The 26396-nt window shown below is 36.0% G+C and overlaps 1 protein-coding gene across 1 annotated transcript; it reads right to left on the bottom strand.

Annotated features, from left to right (window-relative positions):
* Window positions 1-6756: 6756 nt before the first annotated feature.
* On the bottom strand, window positions 6757-25870 carry LOC309862490 (transmembrane protease serine 11B-like; the record flags this gene model as incomplete). Its single annotated transcript, XM_082726378.1, has 10 exons — window positions 25821-25870; window positions 22527-22645; window positions 15862-15977; window positions 15709-15776; window positions 13700-13860; window positions 12039-12077; window positions 10822-10996; window positions 8232-8491; window positions 7545-7687; window positions 6757-6918 (listed from the first exon to the last, which is right to left on the bottom strand). The coding sequence occupies exons 1-10, from the start codon at window positions 25826-25828 to the stop codon at window positions 6757-6759; spliced, it is 1251 nt and encodes a 416-aa protein (XP_082582504.1). The 5' UTR covers window positions 25829-25870.
* Between the last annotated feature and the right edge of the window lie 526 nt (window positions 25871-26396).

Here is a 26396-nt window from a genome sequence, read left to right as displayed (position 1 = left end):
ATAAAAAAATGAAAACCAGTATCAAACCTTATTATTATTATCATCAAACCAATATCAAACCTCAGTCATGAGCAGACATTTCTTAAGACACTCAACAAAACATCTGACACAAGGGCCAAAAAACTAAGTTGTAATGTCAAGGAAGAGAAATTGTACTTCAGTTGCACTATCTGATGACAATTTCTTTTAAAAGCATAAATGGAGAATGTAACTATTGTGGTGTGCTAGTAAGTATTTAAAAAGTAAGTATTTAAAAATTAAGTCTCAGGGCCAGGGGTTTGGAGCTCATATGTAGCATTGGTCAGTTTCTATTATGTAACTAACAACACCACGGCCAATTCAGAACTACCCACATTACATACCAAACATTAATTTGGGAAGGGGTGAGAAGTAGTACTCTATGTATTTTTACCACACAGATACAATAGAGTAAATAACTTCAAGACCCAATGTACTAGTAAAATATAAAGTAACTAGGAAATGATAAAAATGAGTTTTCGGTATTTCGTACTCTTAAGTTTTCAACTGTGGTGTGTTTCACAAATGACTAACATAGTTCCTGAAAATTTAACATTAAACTTGTACATCAGTGCAAGCTAGTTTCAGCTCACTACTGCTGCACTTCTAAATATTGAAATTTGCAAATATTTCACAAGTTTGGATATTTAAAAGGAATCATAAGATTCCATGGGGAAAATACCTACATAAAGTTTACATAATGTATTCCATAGGGAATACTTACATAACATAAGCAAAGGATAATGTATAGAAAGAGCTCAGGCTAGCAGGGGAGACCAAGAAATATTCAGGTGCAAGCTCCACTGTCCTTATTTACAATATATAGATATTTCGTCTTCATATTGAACCACAAAAATTCAATAATTTCAAGATCCAGCAGGGTCTTGGATCAGGAAACAAACTGGCCCAGAGTTTGCAAAGAGGGTTTCTGATTTTAAACCTCATATAAACCTCACATAATCCTTTGGCCTTATGTTAGCCAAGAACAAACCACATATCCAGGCATTTCCAAAGATATAGACTTTTCCCAGTCCAGTTGTAAATTCTACACAAAATCCAGTAATTGAAATTACAAAGGATAGTATTTCAAATATATCTTACTCTGGATGACCCAAGGACTTTTTTTTTTTTTTTTTTTTTTTTGGTAAATGTAGAAGACTGAGAAAATATGAAGAATTCTGTTTTGAAATGCTAATGTAAGTTGCCTATTAGATCATCAAGTAGAAATTTCAGAGACATGAAATTGGAGGTCCAAGTGGTCAAAGCAAAAGTTAATACATTAAGGAGTTCTCAGCCAGTAGTTAGTTAGTATTAAAATGATGGGCCTGGATAGGATAATCTTGAGTATGAGTGTAAGTAAAGAAGAGGAGAGAGCTGAGAACTGAGCCCGGGGGCACACCAACATTCAGCGTTGAGGAAGAGGTAGAAGATCCAGCAGCAGAGACTGAGAAGGAATAGCTGATGACATAGAAAGATTACAAAAGTGTATTCTTATTTTTTTTTCTGGAATCCAAGCAAAGAAAATGTTTTAAAGGGGTGCCTGAGTGGCTCAGTGGGTTAAAGCCTCCGCCTTCAGCTCAGGTCATGATCTCAGGGTCCTGGGATCGAGCCCGGCATTGGGCTCTCTGCTCAGTGGCGAGCTTGATTCCTCCTCTCTCCCTCTCTGCCTGACTCTCTGCCTACTTGTGATCTCTGTCAAATAAATAAATTAAATCTTTTAAAAAAATAAAATGTTTTAAAAATTAGACAGAGAAGGACAAATGCCATGTGGTTTTACTTATGTGAAATCTAAGAAACATAACAAATAAGCAAACAAAATAAAAAACAGAAACAGACTCATAAATACAGAAAACAAACTGGTGGTTGCTGGAGAGGAGAAGGGTATGGGGAAAAGCAAAATAGTAGAAAAGGATTAAGAGGTACTAACTTCCATTTATAGAAAGATACAGGATAGGGAATATAGTCAAAATATTGTCATTACTTTTTATATGGTGATAGGTGGTAACATTGTGGTAAGCATTTTATAATATATTTTTAATTATAAATTATATACATTTATACATAATAAATTTATACATATATACATAATATAGATTTAAAATATATTTATTATATAAGTACTATAGCACTTATATATTTCATATATATCTCATATATATCCATATATCTCATTATATATCTCATATAATCTCATATATAACTGTCAAATCAATACATTATATTCCTAACCTAATATAAAATTATATGTCAACTATACTTCAATGAAAAAATAAAGCAAAAAAAAGTGTTTTACTAGGGCATAATCAAGAGTACTAAATGCTATTGATAGGTTAAATAAGAGGAGGATTGATAATTGAGCCTTGGAGCTGGCAACATGGCATATACTGATGACCTTGAGAGATATGGTTTTAAAGCAGTGTCTGAGTCAATATCTTGACTGGAATGAGTTTGAGAAACTAGAAGGAAAAGAGATGAAACAATACTTTCAACCATATTTGCAGAGAAATATGGCAGGAAAGAAATGTAGGGTTTAAAAAAAAAAACTTTGTTTTTGTCTGGGAAATATTATAGAATTGCTGTGTTTATGGAAATGATCCAGTACAGAGGGTAAAACTGATGATATAAGAGGGGTGGGTGACAGTGAGAGAAACAAAGTCCTTGAGAAGATGAATGCAGAGAGGCTATCACAGGTGTAGAGTTTGGCCTTAGATTGGTGTTAATCCAACAGTTGATCCACTGTAACGAAAGGACAGACAGATGACAGTAATAGCTAACAGCTCTTGCGTTTGCTATGTGTTTTAAGTGCATTACATTTGTTAACTTCTTCAAAACTCCATAATAACATGGTGAAGTAGATACACTCTTATCCCCATGTCATATCAAGGAAAACATGATATGGTGATGTCTAACCATTTGTCTGAGGTCATACATCTAGAAAGCAGCAAAGCTATGGTTTGAACACAGACAGTTTAGCTCCAGAGTTTACTTGCGTATATTGCCCTTGAAGAAACAAGTAGTTTGATGGATTTTTATGGTAAGTGCTAGTAGGAACTCTCATCTGATTCCTTCTTCTTTCTTGGTGAAATAATGAGCAAAATTATCAGGTGAGTGTAAGGAGAAGAAACTGTTAAATTAACAAGGAGAGAAGGGTGAAGGAGTTACTTAGGAGAATGTTGAGAGGGTTTTCACTAGAGTGCAAAAGGATTTTCTAGGAGTTTTAAGGACCCATTTGAGATTTGGGATCATGATTTTAAAGTGAGACTAGTGAGCATGGTGTGCCTTTTTCTTCAACTGCTCTCACTAAACAGGATTATATACCAAAAAGTTAGAGAATGGAGTATAACCAAGTTGGGGTTTGAGCAGGCTGGCTGGTGAATAGAGAAGGAAGCAAGGGCAGTAGAGACATGGGTCATGGTTGACTATAGTATTTAAACTCGGTAAGGAAAACATTAAGATATTTGTGAGTTTGCAAGAAAAATTCCAGGCAAGGGAATAGAATTTCCAGTAGGCTTTGGACTGTTAGGTCTATATCTAAGACTAAATAGAAAATATAAATTTAAAATAATTCTCAATACTTTGCATCATATATATATAAATTATACATATAAAATATATATATATATATTTTAAAGATTTTATTTATTTTTTTGACAGAGAGAGAGATCACAAGTAGGCAGAGAGGTAGGCAGAAAGAGAGGGAGAAGCAGGTTCCCCGCTGAACAGAGAGCGGGGCTTGACTAGGACCCTGAGATCATGACCTGAGCTGAAGGCAGAGGATTAACCCTCTGAGTCACACAGGCACCCCAATACTTTGCATCACTTTTTTTCCTCTTTCGTGAAAGTGTTTCCTAAATGCATCAATATGAAAGTTTTCTAATTTTCATCTGCTGAAAGTTTGGAGATATTTCTACTATAAATACAATCCTTGGCACACCTGGGTGGGTCAGTCAGTTAAGTTTCCAACTCGTGGTTTCAACTCAGTTCATGATCTCATGGGTTGTGGGATCGAGCCCCAAGTCTGGGATCCATGCTCAATGTGGAGTCTGCTTGAGATTCAATCTCTCTCTCTCTCTGCCCCTGCCCCCATTCACAAACGCTCACACACTCTTTCTCTCTCTCAAATAAACAAATGTTAAAATAAATAAATAAATAAATAGATAAATAAATAGCAAATAAATAAATACAATCTTTGAAAAAGGAAGTCATTATTAATAGCTCTTTATTAAAGCTGAAGCTAGCTGGTTAATTTGAGGCTAGATAAAAGATGAAAACCCTGAGTATCTGGGTGGCTCAGTGGGTTAAGCCTCTGCTTTTGGCTCAGGTCGTGATCTCAGGGTCCTGGGATTGAGTCCTGCATCGGGCTCTCTGCTCAGCAGGGAGCCTGTTTCCCCATCTCTCTCTGCCTGCTCCTCCCTCTACTTGTGATCTCTCTCTGTCAAATAAACAAATAAAATCTTTTAAAAAAATTTAAAGAAAAAAAAGATGAAAACCCTAACCCTACCCAATCAGTGCTAGGGTTCACTTAGTTTCAACTGATTTTCCCCCGTACAGACTGAGATCTATGGTCTATGGACCGACTGTCTGTGCCTCCTCAAAATTCATATGTTGAAACTCTAATCGCTGATATTATGGTTTTTGGAAATGCAGCTCTTACATCAGACACCAGATCTGTTGGCACCTTAATCTTGGACTTCCTAACCCCAGAACTGTAAGAAATAAATGTATGTTGTTTAAGGCACTAAGGCTATGGTAATTTTTTAGTAACCTAAACTGACTAAGACACCATGCTCACAATGCTGGGGAGGAAAGAAATAAGTCCACAGATATCTGGCTTCTGAATTAAGTATCTATAAGACGAAGAGATAGCTAGTAATACCTCTTACATCTCTTAGCAATGGAATTAAACTAAAAAAGCATATGTCTTTTTTTTCCTGCTACTTTGATAAATCCAATTGGCTTATAAAAGGATTCCTTCTGTTATTCTAGTTAAGCTCCTGACCCAAGGAAAAGGGTGAATATGCATTCGTTTCTTGCCAGGACAAGTGTAATAGATTTCTAATCTTTCTTTGTGCTTTTCATTATGAACCTTCACTCCAACTCCAGTCCATTCTCCTCACCAAAGTTAAAGCGATCTTCTCAAAGTGTGATATTAGGTCATCTCATTCACACCTCTGCTTAGAAAACTCAAGGGGCCCCCACTGCAGTTAAAATAAAATCCAAGGTCTTTACAAAGTCTTATTTGACTTGATCCCCAGCCATGTCTTCATATATTCCACCATCCTTACTTCCCCGCCGGGCTTCAGCCATGTTTGCCTTCCTTCCGCCCACATGGCCACCTCATTTACTTCTCTGGAGGACTTATGCTTGCTCCTTTAGGATTTCTCTTTCTCCCAGGTGTTTTATATGTTTTGCCTCTTCAGGTAAAGTTCAAATGCTACTGTCTTGGAAAAGTTGTTCAGACTGTCCAGTCTCAGGCACCCCTCATCTTCCCCACTATTTCCTATCCTGTTTTTGTTTTCTTCATTACATTTATCACAACCCAGAATCCTCTAATGTACATGTTTATTGCCCATCTTTGTCCACTGAATGCAGCATATTTGAAAGAAGATACTGTGTCTATACCTGATATTCCTGGAACACTTTAGGTGCTCAATAAATATGTGTGACCTTCCTGAGAAAGAAGTGGGGAGAGAAAACACCATCGTGTCCCATTGGCTATGGATTGGCTTGACATCATGCATATCACTTGAATCATATTTTATAATAAAGAAAGAATGAAAGAGTAACATCAGAACAACTGAAGGAAGGAATTTTTTTTCAAGTTTATTTTAGCTGCTTTTGAAAATATTAGTTACCTTTTTTTTATTTTAGGAAATTACAAAGGGTAAATAATTTGCAGGGGCTACAAGTCAGCCCTCCATACATTTATTTGTACATGCACTGTTAAGAGACTTATTACAATAGCTGTCACACAGTTCCCTGCCCTTGAAGACCTCACATTGTTTTTGCTATAAGTGAAGACAAACAAATATCAAAAAGATGACATGAATAAAATGTCATATAAATAATTGCAACCTAAAAATTATTTTTGTATTCCCGACTAATTTTGGATCTAAAGTCTACCAGGGGAAGTTCACATGAGGGTCACAACTGAAGAGTGAATTTAAGCAAATAATTTTTCCTCTCTAGTCTTTACTTTCCTTTACTATAAATTGAGAAATGCTCTAGTTCATATTCCTTCTCCACTCCAAGATCATATCTCACGTATAAATAAAAATGAATGTCTATTAATTTATCTGACAAAATAATAATTTAAAGAATGAAAAATAATTTATTTGGTAGACCCAGCATATATGTTCTCATACTAACAAAATATGTATTTCTTTAAATTTTGAAAAATAAATTAAGGTAAATTCTGAATATAAAGGTAAGATAAATCAGAACTAGACTATGATTTAGCTAATTGAATTTAAATTTAAAAATTCCAAAAAAAGAACAAGGCTATTAATAAAAATATTTTGGCCATCTTTTCTTTTTTTTCCTTGCTGTTTCCTATATTATCTGAATAGATAATTAAATGAATGGATAGTGTTTTAGATAAAATAAAATTTATAAAGACCTTTATGTATTTGAATGTAAGAAAAGAATTTGTATCAACAATCAAAGAGAAAGACTTAAAGCAGCAGATAAGAATACCCTGCAGTTGTCTTTATATTCCATTCCAAAGTTACTTTTCTTTCAGAGTCCAGTCTTGGAAGTAATCCAATCACGATAAGCAGTCACTCGTGTGTAAACACCTGGCTTATTCTTTTCAGCGCATCCATCACCCCAGCTTACTATTCCAACAAGGTGCCAGATATTTCTAGAGTCCGGGTAAGCTAGTGGTCCACCAGAGTCATTCTAGAAGAAGATAAGAAGACATGTTTCTTGCCCCATCAAAGAATTTCCTTTTACTGTTTCTCTGGATTTATCAAAAGCCCCTGGGCACTGAAAATAGTTTATCCTCTTTTGGGCTCGGAACTGTAGAACTTGGGTTTATTCAAAACCCAGAGTAACTATAAACTAAAATATATTGCCTATAACTGCCATAGGTTGGATTGGACAGAGCAGACTTTATAGGAGTTCAGCCTTGACTATGGAGAAAATGATGCATCATGAAGCATGAGGAATGGGAGAAGTGTGCACATACTAGACCTCCTGCTGCATCTTGGATAAGGAAGAGGTAGCGTTCTATTGTGCAGATTTCCCAGAAAATAGGGACAACTTTATTTTATTCCCAGGCAATACTGTCCTTGGTATGGACTCCTAGACTGAAAACTCCATGAGAGCAGGGATTTTGTTGACCAGCGCATCCCCAGCATCTAGCCTGGTGTCGGATACGTAACTGGGATCAGTAAATATCCATTGTGTGGATCAATCTAATCTACTCTATGGAAATCATTCACATGCACAAAAATTTTGTGTTGACAAAAACTTCCATTTAATTAGTACTTTGGGAGAAAATGATTTGATGTGTCTATACATACCTGACAAGCGTCAGCTTTTCCTGACATAAATCCAGCACATAGCATTTTATCTGTCACTGTGCCCGATAATGCATGCGGAGCGTTACAGACTTCATTGTCAATAATCTTCAAAGAGGCTTGCTGAAGTTTTACTGGAAGGGGACCTAAAGGCAATAAGTTCTGTGTATTATGGAGATCTTAACTTTGATTATGGAGACAAGGAACATATATAGATAAAGCAGATTGTTTTGGTCAGCAAGCGCCAGGCCTGGTCCCTTTCTGGTGTTTACTGCCACTGGCTATCTCACACATAATTCCAACTCTTCCAATTCTTTTTTTTTTTTTTTTTAAGATTTTATTTATTTGACAGAGAGAAATCACAAGTAGACAGAGAGGCAGGCAGAGAGAGAGAGAGGGGAGGAAGCAGGCTCTCTGCAGAGCAGAGAGCCCGATGCGGGCTCGATCCCAGGAACCTGGGATCATGACCTGAGCCGAAGGCAGGGGCTTTAATCCACTGAGCCACTCAGGTGCCCCCAACTCTTCCAAATCTTATTCATATTTTAGAAATTGAAGACAATTTGGTCCCACGCCTTGGTTTTCTTTTTGATATATTTACTGACTGATTAATTGCATGAGAGAGTGATTGATTAATTGACTGTTTAAATGATGATTCCCATGAAGCTATTACTTTTTTACAGAAAAACTTACCATTCATATAAAGTGTTCCCCATCCTGTAACTACAACACTGGCATTTTCTGAAAGCTTCATTTTGGCTTCAGGAAGGCAAATCCTACGAACATACTTTGTAAAAGAGATTTCTTCCGCAAGCTGCACAAGGGCAATATCATTATAAACCCCAGGGCTGCTATAGTTTTCGTGAAAAATAATGTTTTGGACTTTCTGTGTCATATATGGTTTATTTACTACTGTTCCAAAATTGACGGTCCAATCATCTGAATTATTTTTCCTGAAAGACACAATTTAATTAAAGTACATGCAGTTTTTGAGCAATAACAGTGTCCATAGTGGTTATTACCTCATAACTATAAAGCACGAGGCTCCCAGCCAACACAAGAAAGTACCATATTTTTATTTTTAAGGATGCCTTTGACACAAAGATATGGCAAATAAAACAGTGCTAAGGACTATTAGATCTGTCAGATTTCTGCAAATCCTCCTAGCTAGAGTGAGGGATGTCTTCTGCTACTAAAACCCCACCCCGTTTCTGAGCATTTGACTTGGGTAGGAGTCACATGAGCAGCTTCAGTGGGCGGGGCCCAGAATCACTCTTATTGTCAAACACCCCGGGTTCCAAGAGCCTGTGGCAGGCTCTGGACATCTTTGTACATAAAAAATTGTCATTTGTTCTTACCCAGTCACCCTATTACTAAGTGCATTTTGGCTTCTAATTTAAATTTTCTGATTATTTCTCCAGTTCTTCACTGAAACTCTTTCTCAATTTAAGACCTGTTTAATTTTTCTCACCTTCCCTCAAAATGTCAGTTGCTGTTTTTGTTTTTAATTTTCAAAAACTTGTAGTGGTTTCAATCCTTCTCCCGTTCTGAAACTTTCAGTGACTGCCCACACTCAATGTGATTCTTTTTTTTTTTTTTTTAAAGATTTTATTTATTTATTTGACAGAGAGAGATCACAAGTAGGCAGAGAAGCAGGCAGAGAGAGAGAGGGGAGGAACTCGATCCCAGGATCTGAGATCATGACCTGAGCTGAAGGCAGAGGCTTAACCCACTGAGCCACTCAGGTACCCTCGATGTGATTCTTAAACTCTGCTCCCTTAGAATCAATTCAGGCTCCACCTCCTGAGATTTATATTTAAGAGATCTGGTGTGGGGTGCCTGGGTGGCTCAGTGGGTTAAAGCCTCTGCCTTCAGCTCAGGTCATGATCCCAGGGTCCTGGAATGGAGCCCCACATCGGGCTCTCTGCTCAGCAGGAAGCCGGCTTTCCCCCTCTCTCTCTGCCTGCCTCTCTGCCTACTTGTGATCTCTGTCTGTCAAATACATAAATAAAATCTTAAAAAAAAAAAAAAGAGATCTGGCATGATGCTGAAGGACCCATACTTTGAACAAGTCCCCTGGGTGGTCTTCTGTGTATCGACTACTTTTTAAAAATTGCTTCAGAGACAGATCCTGCAACCATGCTTTATAGAGACTTTCTCAGGAAGTAATAAACTGGTCAATTAGAAATGTGCCCAATCAATACAACAAATTTTCCAGGATGTATTTTCTAATGTTTCTTTTAACAAACCTTCTTTACTTCAAATTGTTCTTTTTGTTTGCTGTCTACGGAATACAACCTGGGTTGTTCCACCTCAACGCATCTGAAGAAGGTGGTTTTCCAGATCCAAAAGGCGTATTGCTCTTTCCCATCTACCTACCCCATCAATCAAATCTTTTATCTATAGGGTCCAGGTTAATCTTACATCTTCATCCCTCAGCTGGATATGCTCACCTTCTTCATCAAATTTTCACAGAACGTATTGTCTTGTTGTAAGTGTGGCAGCTACTACACTATGCTGATTAATGCCTTGAATATATCACATTTAAATATTTTCAGTTAGGTAGTGAACACCTGGAGGATAAGGCAAATAAGCATGTAGTAACTGAAATCAGACATACCTGGCATTACATTCAATTTCTGTTAATTTAATAACTGTATGAACTTTGCCAGGTTACATCACCATTTCATTCAGACCTAGTTTCCTCACCTTTAAATAGATTAAATTATAGCTTCCATACAGAATTATTGTTACAATTAAATAAAATGTAAATGTCAATAAAGCACTGAATGTCAGGTCCAAGTAGCTATTCTCAAAATGTGAGTTACTTCTATTCACCTTTTCCTCTTTGACAAATTATTATTTTTTAAAGCTTTATTTATTTATTTTAGAGAGAGAGAGTGAATGTGCACAAGCGTGGGGGTGGGTAGAAGGAGAGGGAGAGAGAAATTTAAGTAGACTCTGTGCTGAGTGTGGCGCTTGATACAAGCTCCCACCCCACCCTGAGATCACAACCTGAGCAGAAATCAAGAGTTGGCTGCTCAACCACCTGTGCCACCCATGCGCCCCTCCTCTTTGACAAATTTAAATGCTTCTGCTGCCCTTCAGGTATGCAGGTAATTATACATTTCATTTGCCTTTGGTGAATGTTCACACATTTAGGTCAGTCCCCACAGATGACCCAAATGTCCCGCATACCCAGAATCCTACAGTTAGTCAGAATTTTGCACCCAAATGTCCCGCGTACCCAGAATCCTACAGTTAGTCAGAATTTTGCACTTACTTAGCAAAGCAGTGAGCTGCAGATAATAGCCACCGGCTGCTGATCAGAGATGCCCCGCAATAATGTTGACCTTTCCATTGCATGCTGGCTTGCCATGGCCATGCCCCAACCAGGGCGTTTTCCCCATTCACAATTCGGTTGCCTGGTATGATACTGTTGGATGATCTTCCACAACCTAAAGAAAGGATTTATTTACATAGGAGCAGCTATCTTTGATTACTCCTTTATTTTTAAAGAGAATCTTTTTTTTTTTTAATTGTATTTGTTTATTTGACAGAGAGAGAGATCACAAGTAGCCAAAGAGGCAGGCAGAGAGAGGGAGAAGCAGGCTTCCCACTGAGCAGAGAGCCTGATATAGGACTTGATCCCAGGACCCTGAGATCATGATCTGAGCTGAAGGCAGAGGCTTAACACACTGAGCCACCCAGGTGCCCCACTGAGCCATGCAGGTGCCCCTCTTTGATTATTCTTGACAAGAAATACATCTTAAAGTATTACTTGAAACCCTTCAGTAATTGTCCAGCAGCTATTAAGCAATGCTGTCTTTTCCAGAATGTACTGGGATCATGGTAGCTGACTCCATCTTGGTTTGGGTGACTTTTACTTATACTTTTTTCTCTCTTGAGCATCTTTTGATAACTTTTATTTTATCTATTTGCTATAATTCTCATCTCTCCCACTAGACGCAAATTTCTTGAAGGTGGAGATTTTATTTCATTATGTCTGTATCTCGTACAGCATATGAAGCACTATCTATAAAGTCCCATGTAGATAATAGATACACCATTGAGTGAGTGAATGCATGGATGTATCTTGTGTGCAACATGATACTCTAAAAAGAATTCATTTAAAAGATTTCAGAACTATTTTTTATCTTATAATAAATGTATTTGATATAGCCTACTTTTATATTTTCTTATCCTAAGTTGTCTTTTTTCCCTTCAGTCTTTTTTATTTTAACTTACTCAGATATTATATTTTTCACTCATGATTACATTCTTTGAAATCAGTTCTCATTTCATCCTTTGGACAACTCCAAATGTTAAAATTCAAAGGCCAGTGTTTTTCAAAAGAAATTCCAGATATATATCTGGTATATCCAATAATTTATAAAGATTACTTAATGGACTACTTAATGATATATTTCAAGACACTTTTTAGAATAATGATAGTGAAATATTTGTGAATGTTAAATATATCATAGTTTCTAAACTTACAGTTGTTGGTAAGTATTTCAACATTAGCCTTGCTGATTTCTGAAATTAAAAGAAACATATAATTAATAAAATATAATCAAGCAATTATCTTTAATCTAAGAACATACATGCTACCTTCCTAGCCCAATCATACTCAACCTTTAACTATTCAGACTAGTTCACATAGCAGTTAACAACCCTTCTCCCTCCTACTTTTTATATTTTGACCATCTCTACACATATCTACCAAGTAGTATAGGACAGGGGAAAGGAAATATAAAGCAGAGCTCTCAATTTTGTTATAGTTGTAGCAAAATATTTACTGAGGTGAGAAGCTGACATTCTCACTTAAAGAGGGACTGGGAATTAATTACCTTTGGATTTTTTTCCTTATGATAATTCTCATCTCTCTGAAAATGCTCAGAGTTATCTATAAAAAGAAAAATTCTAATTAAAATTTTATTCCATTGGGCCTCTCCTCTTTAGAGTCATCTCATATCTGTGACTGAATTATGAAATTTTGTGAATTTAACTTAAATTCAAGTATCTTTTCTATTAGGAAGAGACTTAATTCTTTATTTTTATTATTATATTTTTTAAAAGATTTACTCATTTATTAGAGAGGGAGAGAGACAGTGTAAGAAGGGGGAGGGGCAGAAGGAGAGGAGGAGGATCTCAAGCTAACTCCCTGCTGAACATGGAGCCTCATGAAGGACTTGATCTCACAACCCTGAGACCATGACCTAAGCCAAAACCAAGATCAGATTCTTAACTGACTGAATCACCCAGGTGCCCCTAGGAAAAGACTTTAGAGACAAAAAGAAAGAGCAGGGAACTACAAGAAGACCCACCAACAAGTGATGACTAAACCCCTAGGGCATTGAGGGGCAGCCTTCCTTCCCAACAGCTACCCACAGAGCAATTGTGTTGTTCTTTTGAGAAGCTCTAGCTCGAATTCACTTGGTCCACTGGTGACAAGGATTGTGAGGCAAAGGAGTTATAACTGGAAGTTATCAGCCTTGATAGACTTCAAGTACACTAGGATCAACTCTCAGTCTAGAAAACTACAAAACTGAGCTCTGAAATACATGCTTATTACCTAACAGGCCTTTAACAATCCAAATGAGAGGTTCAAGAGCTTTGCAGGATCTTCAAGATCTTTACAGACTTCACTTCCTACATGTACTGGGGCGAAATAATTTTGTTCCCTTGTTTTCTAGGAAATTATTCCAGACAATTTTTTTTCTGTTAGTTATCATTCCCATTCTTTCACAAGTAGCAGTGAGAACTCCCTATCTCCAACGTACGTCTTACGCATCCATCTCCACACTAAATGATCAAGTCCTAAATCTGTTCCCTATAATGAGATCCTGACAAGAGTAGAGGGGAGGAATAATGCTTCAATTAGAGTCCTTCACTTCCTTTTTCATACAAAAACATGAAACCTTCCAAGCTCAAGTATATGCCCACACTTTAGCCCTCCTTCTTATCAGTCTTCAGATATGTTTATAGCGCTGCCCCTTTCATGCCAACTCATTGGTAGGAGTACCAGAATTTAAGAAGTATATTTTTCTTCCCAAAGCAAATTCCTGAAACTTCTGGTTCATTTTTTTCCTAGCACTTTTTTTTTCAAAGAGCCCCCAAACCCAAGTAACAGAAAATAATGGAAATAAATGAAATACCTATGAGTCTCATGGAAGTAGGGACTGCATTCCAGAATGCCATGTTGTCTTTCAATATCTGATGGAAGATAGCTTCAATTTCAGTCTTCATGCTATCCCTCTTTGCTGGAGGAAATTTGAATGTCAGCTGGAACTGTACACTTGAGCCATTGGAATCAGGACTAGAAAAAACAGAAATCTTCTAGTTTGCTGTTTCTTGATTTTTGTAAACATTTTGTGAATACATTGAATTTCCTATATTTTGTCATATTTCCTTTACATATTCTAAAGAACAATACACAGATATTGTCTCAGTATGTATAAAGGGTAAGGGTCTCTAAAAATCTTCTGACTGGTTCACAGGAATTGGTCATGGGATATGTGAATTACAAACTAGAAATCAGAGTATTTTGAACACATGTGAGAAAAGGAGTATTGGTCAACAAATGATTGATTTAAGATTTTATTAAAACAGTAAAAACCATGTCCTTGTGGAGATATTTTCTAATAACTTTAGAAAAAGAGATAAATGCAGAACCAGGAACCATTTGAAAGATAACTCCTAACATATATTCAGGAGCCGGTACTAAGCTTCTCCCTATTATTTCTTATACATCTCTATGCCAATATAGCTGTACAATGAGAAATCTCAGAAAGGTAACTCTAAAGCATAAAGAGAATATCCACTATCTATATATTCATTACATTCTTTTTATTAGTTAGAAAAGGAGAGTAATTCATTTGGGAAGACCTTCAAAACAAGTCACAATTTTTTAAAATACCCACAACTTCTATTTTCAATAGAAAGTTTTCGCTTGTAAGTAGGTTAGTTGATTGGTTTTCTGGCCAGCTGGAATTTTTTGTTTTGTTTTGGAAGTTCCGAATTTCCCCAGAATGGATATTGGCAATTACCAAATTATAAGCATTCTCTTGCTTTATCACTCATCCCCTGTGCTCCATGATACCCTCCTCCCTGAATCCCTCTTGGCCATCAGCATCCTCAAGCATACTTCAAAGTCCTATTTAGACAAATTTTATCTTAAATGACACTAAAATTCACTTTGCTTCACAGTCATTATAATGATAGTGATTACTAAAGAGACCAAAAGAAGATTATTTTAGGAAAGGTATGGCCAGATGGATGTGAATGGGAGAAGAGGAAGCTAGTAGGTTCGTAGCAAAGCAATCAGATGAGACTCTTTTTTTCACCGAGTTAAAATGATCTTTCATCATAGCAGTCAGTTAGGACTGGCTGCTACCAATAGCCTTACAATTACCCTTCAAGTGTGGGGATTATGCTGCTGCCCCTCGGAACAATTTGTTACTTAAACTGTAACCCCTGGAGGATTTTACTAGTTACCAAGCACATTTAGATAGGGCCTTAAGAAATACATATGCTGGCAACAGGTCTTCGGGGAGAAGGACTATGTAGGACCATGAAGCCCGGCAGCCGGGAACGCCCGCTCAGCTCAGGGTGGAACGAAAACCGCCTGCTTCCTTTATGGGTTCCCGCTCCTTTCTCTTCCCAGAAGCACCCCTTGTTAGTTAGATGAGCCCTTTGAATGTGCTTGTTTAACTACTAACTTTATCCCCCTCCTTGCTGGCCTGCAAGACGTGACTAACGTTTGACCTTCATCGGTCCTTCTGTTGGCTATTGTTTCTATCCAATAAAAGTGAGACTGTGGAGTTGCTCCTGGCGCAGTCCTTTACGACTGTGGTCCCCTGCTCCCAGTCTCTGGCAGCTGACTCCTCTGTGCCTAATTCTTCTCTCGTTGCCGACTGGAAGTGGCAGGATTACACATTTGACCAGAACAGTTCCTATTCTGCACAGAAATTTGTTAACTGCAATGACATTTTAATTTATGGGTCTTTCTTTCTTTTCTTCATTTCTTTCTTTCCTTCTTTTTTTCTTTCTTTCTTTCCATCTCTCTCTCTTTCTATTTTTTCTATTGTTTTTATTTAAAACCATGGCTGATGTTACATATCATCTACCTTCCCTTCCTTATGATCCTGATGGAATTTGCACTTACAAAATTTTGATGACCTGAGAGTTGATATATTCTTTATATATACTCGAATTTTGAAAAGCCTCCAACATCTGTCAAGAGAGAGAAACAAAGTGGCCACCATATCAGTTTCGATCAAATTTATTATGAAATTATTAAAAGAAATCTCTGACTTACCTTAGTCTCTATATTTTTGCTCAGATCAGTGCTGGCTTGTGAAGCTCCATTTTCACAACTATCATTGTATGTAACTCCAGAAATATGAAAATCACCTTGGTAATAGAAAATCCTTCCTATGAAACAAAAAAATACTCAAAGAATTTTAAAATAACAAATACCCTCAAATCCCTCCATAGCTTTGTCTCGAAATTAACATTTGACCCAGATTTTTAAATAATCAGAGGGAGGGAGAAAGAAAGTGGAAAGCAATGAAAGGTAGTGAATATCCACTCCTTCTAGAAATGGCAACCCCCAGCTTTCATGAAGTGATACTCCTCCTTTCTTCATATGATAATAGATGTTACTGCCCTATTAAAGCCAGGAATATCCTCAGGATCCACCTTAAAACAGCAATCCAGGCAATCACTAACCATCCACCTGAGTGTGCACTAGAGAGGAAACCCATTTTTCATATGCAATCTAAATTCTCATAATAGTGATTACCCAGTTACTCTTTCTAAGCACTTCTGATATGGAAATATTCTGATAAGGAAATACTACAAACATTCGCCTTCACTCTCTGGATGATCTATACCGTCTTATTATTTTTCTTCTGCCTCATTGTCTATCAGCCTGCTTTCTATTCCTTGTAGTCATTCCTTGAGGAATTCCCACTGCCCTTCTACTTCCCTCCAGTATATGGTGGCTGGTGTTTGGTGAGCATCACAAGGTCTCACATTCTCCATTCTGTCTGCTCCCTGAATGTAAATGGCTTTATCTAATATATTTGGCTACTGCAATGTAAAACAGGACAAGCCTAGAGGTAGTTCTTCGACATCATGCATGTACTTCTAAAAATAGGAAAAAGTCATTTGCAAAGATGTGAATGGAACTAGAGGGTATTATCCTAAGCAAAATAAGTCAATCAGAGAAAGACAATTATCATATGATTTCACTGATATGTGGAATTTAAGAAACAAAACAAATGATCTTAGGGGAAGAGAGGAAAAAATAAAACAAAATGAAACCAGAGAGGGAGACAAAGCATAAGAGACTCTCAATCATAGGAAACAAACTGAGAGTTGCTGGAGGGGAGGGAGGTAGGAGGATGGGGTAACTGGGTGATGGACATTAAGGAGGGCAGGTCATATAATGAGCACTAGGTATGACTGATGAATCACAGACTTGTACCTCTGATTAACTGAACTGAATTAAAATAAAAAAATTAAAAAATTAAAAATAAAAATTGGAACTAATATAAAATAGTATCCTGTTTTGGTTAAGCAATTAGCCATTCATATATTTTGAGAACAACAGTACTTTTGATCCATTTTAAAAAGTACCAGGGGACCTGGATGGCTCAGTCAGGTAAATGGCTGCCTTTGGCTTGGGTCCTGATCCCAGGGTTCTGAGATGGAGCCCCGCTCCCGGCTCAGTGGGGAGTCTGCTTTTTCCTTCTCCTTCTGTTTGCTGTTCCCCCTGCTTGTGTTCTCTCACACTCTCTCTCTCTGTAAAATAAAATCTTAAAAAAAAAAAAATAGTACCACATAATCTCTAAGGAATGTTAATAATAGGGTTTAAAAAATATGATCTCTGAGCTGAAATAATTCATTATCCTGGAAGTCAGGAATATCATTTCAATCTAAGATATGAGAGACTGTGGACTCTGAGAAACAAACTAAGGGTTTTAGAAGGGAAGGGGGTGGGCAATGGGTTGGCCCAGTGATGGGTATTAAGGAGGGCACATATTGCATGGAGCACTGGGTGTTATATGTAAACAATGACTCTTGGAACACTGCATCAAAAACTAATGATGTACTGTATGCTGACTAAAATAACATAATAAAATTTTTAAAAAAAGATAAAATAAAATAAAAACTAGTTTCTTATCTTTCAATGGTCTCCTATATTTTTCCTCATGGCAAGAGGTATATATAAAAATCAAATGCTAGGTTCTAAGAAGTTACCTAAGGTCTTTCTGAAAGAATAATGCATACCGACTTAGAGGAGCTACTTTAAATCCTCCCACCAATTGGGTGTGCATGTTGGTATATCACGTTAGCCTCCTGGACATTTTTTCATTAATCCCAAAGACTACATTGCAAAAATAAACTCCAAGAGCCTCTTTCTTAGCATTTCATGCTTTTGATCTATGAAGTCTATCCTCAAATAGAAGAGCAAACAACTAGAATCTGTTAATTTTGTGTTACATCCGGTACGCTGAACTTGGGTATTTACAGAGAGGCAGATTTCTTTTTCTTTCTTTCTTTCTTTTTTTTTTTTTTTTTAGGAAACTATTTTATTTTATCATAAAGATATTATTAATTTATTTGAGGGAGAGAGAATATATGTGTGCATGTGTCTGTGTGTGTGAGAGAGAGAGAGAGTGTGTGCACTTGCACAAGTGGGGGGAGGAGCAGAGGGAGAGGGAGAAGCAGGCTCCAAGGACCCTGATGTAGGACTCTATCTCAGGACCCTGAGATCATGACCTGAGCTGAAGGCAGATCCTTAACCAAGTGAACCACCCAGATGTCCCAGGTAGGCAGATTAATTTGTCAAAAGTCATACATATCATGCCCATATTTAAAGAAACCATGATGTTTAGATATGTGTAGTTATATTACTGGAAAATCAGATTGATTTGAGGTGCAATATTTTAGTTTATTTTCCCTTGCTTATTTTTATAATCTGAATTGTCCCCTAGAATTTATATGTTGAAGCCTTAACCCCCTATGTGGCTATATTTAGAGATAAGGCCTTTAGCAAGGTAACTAAGGTTAAATCAGATCATAAATCAGATCATTAGGTTAAATCAGAAACCAATAGCCTTATAAGAGGAGATATAAGAGAATGATCCTTCTTTCTCTCTCCTGAAAATTACCCCCCAACCCCATATACCACAGAAAAAAAGGGCATGTGAAGCTATATTAACCCTGCTGACATTCTGATCTTGGACCTCCAGCCCTCAAAACTGTGAGAAAACAAATATTTGTTGTTTTAAGACACCTAGTCTGTGGTATTCTGTTATGGCAGCTTGAGCTGAATAATACAATTACTTAGATAAATTGAATGGGAATCTATCTGTACCCTACACTGCGGCCTATAAAATCATAATCATAATTAAATCATAATAATAGTATAAAATCACATCATAATTAAAATCATAATTTTATAGACATAGCAATGATCAGTATTTAGATAGTAATCTTTCCATATCTTATCCCAAGGTTTATAATAAAATCTATATTTTAAGATAGAAATATATTTTACCACCTTTATAAAATATCACTTTAGACCTATGGGTTGCAACACTATCTATTTATTAGAATAACTACAGAGCTTCTAAAAGGCATACATGGGCGGGCCCTGCCCCAGTTTCACTGAATCAGAAAACCTAAGGGAATGGACACTTCTTTGGAAGAGCTCCACAGGTGATTCTGAGAGGAAACCAGGATTTAGAACTACTAGATAAACTATCTGAAGGATTTATCATTTGTTTATAAATGTCTGTGTAAGCTTTTCGAAATAGTTTTGTTAAATAAAATAGTTAAGGAAGAGCTGAACCAGTCATTTCTAGAATAATGAGCCTTGTGGAATATTAATCTGAGTTAACCCAAGAAGTAGAAAGTGAAAAATAATGGCTTGAAAACGATAGACATATTCAGAGAGAGAAACTAATTTCATACCACTTGAATGAGAGATTATTCTAGGTGTCATCCAACTTAAGTTGTTCTTAGTATTAACAAAGATTGTATTCATTTCTAATTCAGATTCCTAGAGCCAATCCATCTTTCAGACTAACTCCAGACGGCCTTTCCAAGAGTTTTGAATGTGTATTTTTATTGCACAAGGAACCTAATTCAATTAACTTAATTACAGGAAATATAAGCCCATCTAGCCTTGTATTTGAAATTGTAGGTGGTTAACCATGTAGAGAATAGAGAAAGTCAAGGGCAAATTTTCATCCCACACATGTCCTGCTTGAGCCACGATGTCTGCCGTCCTCCCTTGTGCACCACTCCAGTCCATGAATGCACTGTTTCTCCAGAAGAGACTCATTAAATACAAATTATATTTTGGAAGGATAACTAATTAAGCCACTGGGCTTCTTCACAGGGCTTGATTTGGCAAAATTGGAGCAAATTTCCTTAAGGGGAAATTATATAATGAACGTTATTTTTTAATGAGCAGAATCAAACAGAGGACAGAAGGATCCAGACTACAGAGAGTTCAGGGGTCAACATAGCAGGCCAGAGACGGTATGCATACCTGACCCATCTGAAGGACAAGTTCTGAAGTTTGAAACCAAGATGGTTCGAGAAAACATAAGGTGCTTGGGTGGCTCAGTTTGTTAAGCACCCAACTCCTGGTTTTGGCTCAGATCATGATCTAATGGGTGGTGAGACCAAGCCCTACCTAGGGTTCTGTGCTCAGTGGAGAGTCTTCTCGAAGACTCTCTTCCTCTGTCCTTCCCCCAGTGTGCTCTCTCACTCTCTTTCTCTCTCTCAAATAAATACATCTTTAAAAGAAAAAAAAAAAAAAAGATGGTTAGGGAAAACAAAGGAGAGGCCGGGTTGAAGAAAAAGCTGGAATTTGTATTAGGAAAATGCATCCTATGCTTCATTATTGTATAGGGTAATATATTTCAGAGAAATAAAACAGAAAAACTTATGATAAAGTAGAATAATACACTTGAATGTTAAGGTCTGGGTTTATGTTCATCTATGACACTTAAAAGCCTATAATAATAAACACTTTTCTTTTCTCAATCTTGATTTTTTGCATGTGAAAACAGTGATAGTAGTAAAACTTACCCTCCCTAGCTCAAAGAATTATCATGAGGATCAAGTGGAATTATGGATGTCAAATTTCTTTGAAAATATTAAATAGCTTCACAAACTTAAAGTTTTATTTTTCTAAAAGGTAGAAATAATTTGGAATACCAAGATTTCTGAATGTGGTGTTAACAAAGATTTTTAAGATAATATCAAATTTATAAAAACATATAGTCACTTCTACTATCTATCGTTAGATGAGACATTTTTGTGGATGAAAGACCTAAATATGAGACAGGAATCCAACAAAATCCTATAGGAGAGCAGCCTCTTTTACCCCAGCTGCAGCAAGTTCTTGTTAGAGATGTCTTCAAAGGCAATGGAAATAAAAGCAAAAATGACCTATTGGGACCTCATCGAGATAAAAAGCTTTTGCACAGCAAAGGAAATAGTCACCAAAACTAAAAGGCAACCCATAGAATGGGAGATGTTTGCAAGTGTCTTATCAGATAAAGGGCTAGTATCCAAAATCTTTAAAGAATTTATCAAACTCAATACCCCAAAAACAAAAAATCCAGTCAAGAAATGGGTAGAAGACATTAACAGGCATTTCTCCAAAGAAGACATACAAATGGCCAACAGACACATGAACAAAGGCTCAGCATCAATTGGCATCAGAGAAATACAAATAAAATTACAATGAGATACTGCCTCACACTAGTCAGAACAGCTATAATTAACAATTCAGGAAACAACGGATGTTGGCGAGGATGCAGAGAAGGGGGAACCCTCTTTCACTGTTGGTGGAAATGCAAACTGGTGCAGCCACTCTGGAAGACAGTATGAAGATTTCTCAAAAAGTTGAAAATAGAGCTACCCTATGACCCAACAATTGCACGATTTTTAGGTATTCATCCAAAGGATACAAACATAGTGGTTCATAGGGGCACATGCTCCCCAAAATTTATAGCGGCAATGTCCATGATAGCCAAAATAATGGAAAGCACTCAGATGTCCGTGGACAAATGAATGCATAAATAAGAGGTGAGATATATTGATATAGATATAGATACAGATATTTCAGCCATCAAAAAAAGAATGAAATCTTGCCATTTGCAATGACATGGATGGAACTAGAGGGTATTATGCTCAGCAAAAGAAGTAAGTCAGAGAAAGATAAATATGATATGATTTCATTCATATGTATAATTTAAGAAATAAAACAGATGAACATAGGAGAAGGGAAGAGAAAATAAGACAAAAACAGAGAGAGAAAAGTCATAACAGTCTCTTAACTATAGGAAACAAACTGTGGGTTGCTGGAGGGGAAGGGGGTGGGGGGGTGGGGTAACTGAATGATGCACATTAAGAAAGACCCTTGATGTAATGAGTACTGGGTGTTATACGCAACTGATGAATCACTAAACTATCTCTGAAACTAATAATACATTGTATGTTAATTAAATTCAACTAAATTTTTTAAAAAGATGATACATTTGTGGATTATTCATTGCTATTTAGCAATTATATCTTAATAACCAGAATTGAGCCAAGAAGAGTAGGATTTCCAAATTTTTAGATATACTTACCAAAAGATATAACAATTCAACTACTAACCTATTGCATAAGCTCCTTTATTGACAATGCATTTTGGCCTCAAAATATTGAAATTTTCAGTTTTGTCCATAGTCTCATAGTTGGTAATATGTTACAGAGTGGCTCAAGGAGGCATTTGATTCAAAAAAATTTATAAACCTTGGTATTAAATAACAGAGAATTATTACATTGAAATAACAGTAAATAGATGAGAAATTTCCCATGAAAAAAATTAATATTCATGTTTCTTACCCACTTCTAAAAATAAAAGATTTAGTAGCAAGGTGAAAATGAAAAGTAGGCAATACTGACCGACTGCTAGAAAATGAACAAGAAGACCAATAGTTATTCCCAAGATTGCTGTCACTCCAAGAAAAATAAAGATCACCACCCATGCTGACCAAGATCTTCCCCGGGAGGACATGCCATGCCTATAAAAGGAAAAAAAATGGTTCAAATCAGATGATAGACATTCTAAATTTACCTGGCTCTCCTCTAACTCATATAACATAATATATAATTTATGAATAGGTCCTTATTTCAGCATGAAGCATAGAAGCCTTAAACATCATAAACAACAGAAAGAGGGTACACCCTAATACTCATTTACTAAACAAATCATAGTTGAGTACCATTTTAGCTTCTGGGAATATTGCAGTGAGCAAGATTCACTTCAGAGATGCCTGGTTTCTCTGAAGAGAAATTGATTTGCTCTTTTTATTTATCTAAAGCAGGTTATAAAATACTAGGTGTGGTCTGATTGTATTTTGACTATAATCATACTATGTATACAGACATATAAATTTATAAACAAATATATAATATAACCATTTGTAAGTTTTAATTAAATGTGAGAGGAAATACCATGATGCCAACCTCAGTTATCCCATAACCGCTGTTATAAGATTATAGGTAGAGTTTTCTTTTTCGTTTACTTTTTTCTTAACTATATTTTCTAATGTTTCTACAATAAACATGGATTATTTGAGTCACATAAATTAAGAGGTAAGTTTCATCATCAAAGCTAATTAATTAGATGAAAAATAATCAGAAAATATAGTGACTTGGTATCACCCAAATGGAGTGGTCTAGAGTTATAATTAGATCTATGGTTACCCTCAGTCGAATCTATATAAAGTTTGGGCACTAGTTATTTATCACTTGTATTTTAAAAGACATGATGTCATGAAATTGCTGATTTGGAGAAAGAGCTTTAACAAGCACTCATAAAATTCTGATTTCAGGGGCACTTGGGTGGCTCAGTCAGTTAAAAGTCTGTCTTCAGCTCAGGCCATGATCCTTGGGTCCTGGGATGGAGCCCTGTATTGGGATCCCTGCTCAGTGGGGAGCCTGCTATTTCATCTCCTTCTGCCCTTCCTCACCTGCTCATGCTCATTCTCTCCCTCTCATTCTCTCTCAAATAAATAAATAAAAAAAATCTGATTTCAAATTTCAAAGTAGCTTAAGTAGTTTCCTCAATCTTTCATATTCTGCATCACCTAAAACAAAACTTGTAAAACAGAGGAGTTTATAATCAGGGGATATATTTGGCACATTAGATATTCCCTATGAATATGAGAATTTTTTTGTTTTGATCCCTCTAGAACCAGTTTATACTTAGGTAGAGAAGTTTCTTTAAAAAAAAAAACAAATAATACCTTATGACCCAACTGTACAACTCCACCCAGTTTTATTCCCTCTCTGCTCTGTTCTCTATTCTTAATCCTACCTCTTCTTCATACCCCTTTGATGACTTGTTAATTAGTGTTTCCCAGAACTAGAATTATTTGTCAAAGCTCCTCAAAGAAACTCCCTATTTCAGATGCATTCCACGTATGCTTTCATACCAGAATCCTGCTGTTTAATCTCTTCCTCAGAGCAAAGAGCCATTCAGGTATTGTGTTTTTTACACTAGATGAATCACTCTTTAAAAGGAGTATGCAATTAAGGTAATTAATAGCTATTTAGAACCCAATGACTATCTGATAATAAATCTTTTCAAATAAGTAGAAATGTTTACTGTGATACTGAGGTCTCAGATTTGTTTTGGATTAGTCAGTGGTAACTTAGTCTGGTAGCTTAGTCTTTCTGAAATGTGCAAATTAATTTGAAGGACTTTTAACATTATGTGCCCCGAATAATGACTCTAAAGTAGCTGAAATGGTTTCTGTATAAGTAATCACCAGATTATCGTTTATATTTCTTTGGAAGCTCCTTTAAGAAGTTCTGGGAAGTGGTAGAGAATACATTTTGTTAACAATAGCACGGATGCTTTGTTCCCTTTCATTATGAATTTCTTCCTGTTATAAATAAGGATTTACTTTTATATCTAAAACATCATAGTTGTTTATGTTTTATTCAACCCTTCCTCTAGTAACTGTGATGCATGGACACTAGGAATTGATTATTATTTTTGAATAATAGCTGAAATTATTTAAATGATGTTTTAAATATTTAAAAGATTTCCATTCATGAGACAATTTACTTTCTCACTTAGCAGATTAATTTTGGCCTTTTTTTTTTTTTTAACAGAAATCTGCATTCCAGAATGAACTCATTTAACAAACAAAACAGGTTAAAAATTAATCTTCAATGAATTTAACCAGCTCCATATACTTAATTAAACTACAACTGCCTCATTTTTGTATTGAATCTAATTCAAGTAAGGGCTTGTCACTCTTCTGGCATAATCAAACATTTCCCTTAATCAAACCACAATAATAATGTCAATAAAAATAATGGTAACTTCATGATTCATAATTTTAAAGAATCAATTTTACTAATTTATCCTCACAGTCTATACCGGGTATTATTTCCTAGATTAGATTTTCTTACAACTACCTTCTGATATTGCATTAGCAGTTAAACTACAAAGCATTACAATAACTGTAATTTTCATTAATTAGAGCTAAATTTATAGATGATTTGAATTAGATTTACCTGAATTTTGTTATACAGGGAAGACTGTTAAAACAGAATTCCAGTGCAAAATTCCCCAAATTTTATAAAGATCAACTTTTTTTTTTTCATAGAGGACTTAGTCATTAGGGAAAGAGTTGTGAATAAGGAACAGAGAAATTAATGATCAAATGAGTTGAATGGCTTCCACCAATAACTTTCCCCTGGAATTGTGGAAAAGCAGAGAACCTACAGAGGGAATTTATTTGAAAATCTATGAAGTTTTGAGGATGCTCTGGAGTCTGCCAGCTGCCAATTCAGGGCCTGGATTATAAGTACATTATTGTAAAAATCTATAATGAAATTTACATTTTTAAATCATTTCCAAGACAACATTTTCATATTAGAAAATATTATTTTAATTAAATTACTAGAGAACAAAAATGGTAGTGTTCTTATTAAAAAAAAAAAGTAAGCAAAATTTTGCTGAGATTGGATTCTTTTTTTTTTTTCTTTTTTTTAACTTCCGGAAACTTTCCCAAAGATTTTGACAAAATTTTGGATCTTCGAAACAATAGCATTTTTTTAACAGTGTACAGAAATAAAAATCTAAATTATGAAAAGCAAGCAGTTAACAAAAAGCTAAAAGATAATCTAAGAACTTGCTAGGTTTTGTAGACTTAATCTCCCAAATAAAATCCCATTTACCTGTGCATAGTATTCTGATTGTTGTGGTGTTGTCAGGAACAGTGATGGTGATGATGATGAGGGTGACAATGATAATAGTGATAATTAAAATAAGGGCCTTCTGGTGTAGCTTTTAAGGAGATCAGTGTTTCCCAGGTTTCTGTGTGACGCCCAGTGTTGATTGGTTTGTTTTCATGGGCTGGGTGAAATCTAGAGAACAAATATGATGACACTTGTATGACCAGCATTAATGACTTTCATATTTCTATTGTTTCAAGACAGGAGTCATCCAGGGAATCACAAACTTCCTTGACTCGGCTATTTAGAAAAAAAAAAAAAAATAGCCTACTCCTACCTTCTTCTAGAAGGTAGATCTAAGAAACAGTTTTGTGGTAAATTGGGATAATCCTAACTCTGTATTTGGCCAGTTCCATTTATACTGGCTTCTTCCCCAGCTGACATCAGCTGTAACTAGGCAGAAGTTTCTGACAAATGAATTTTCACAAGGTACCAATTTTAATATAACTCATATCACTATTCTGATGTAAATGAAATTGTATTTCATTGTGATTTACATTTAAATTTCCCTAATTACCA

This window comes from Mustela nivalis (assembly GCF_964662115.1).
Source record: "Mustela nivalis genome assembly, chromosome: 4".
NCBI classification, from domain to species: Eukaryota; Metazoa; Chordata; class Mammalia; order Carnivora; family Mustelidae; genus Mustela; species Mustela nivalis.
The sequence above is the reverse complement of the archived record's forward strand: the minus strand, read 5'-3'. Positions and strand labels throughout refer to the sequence as shown.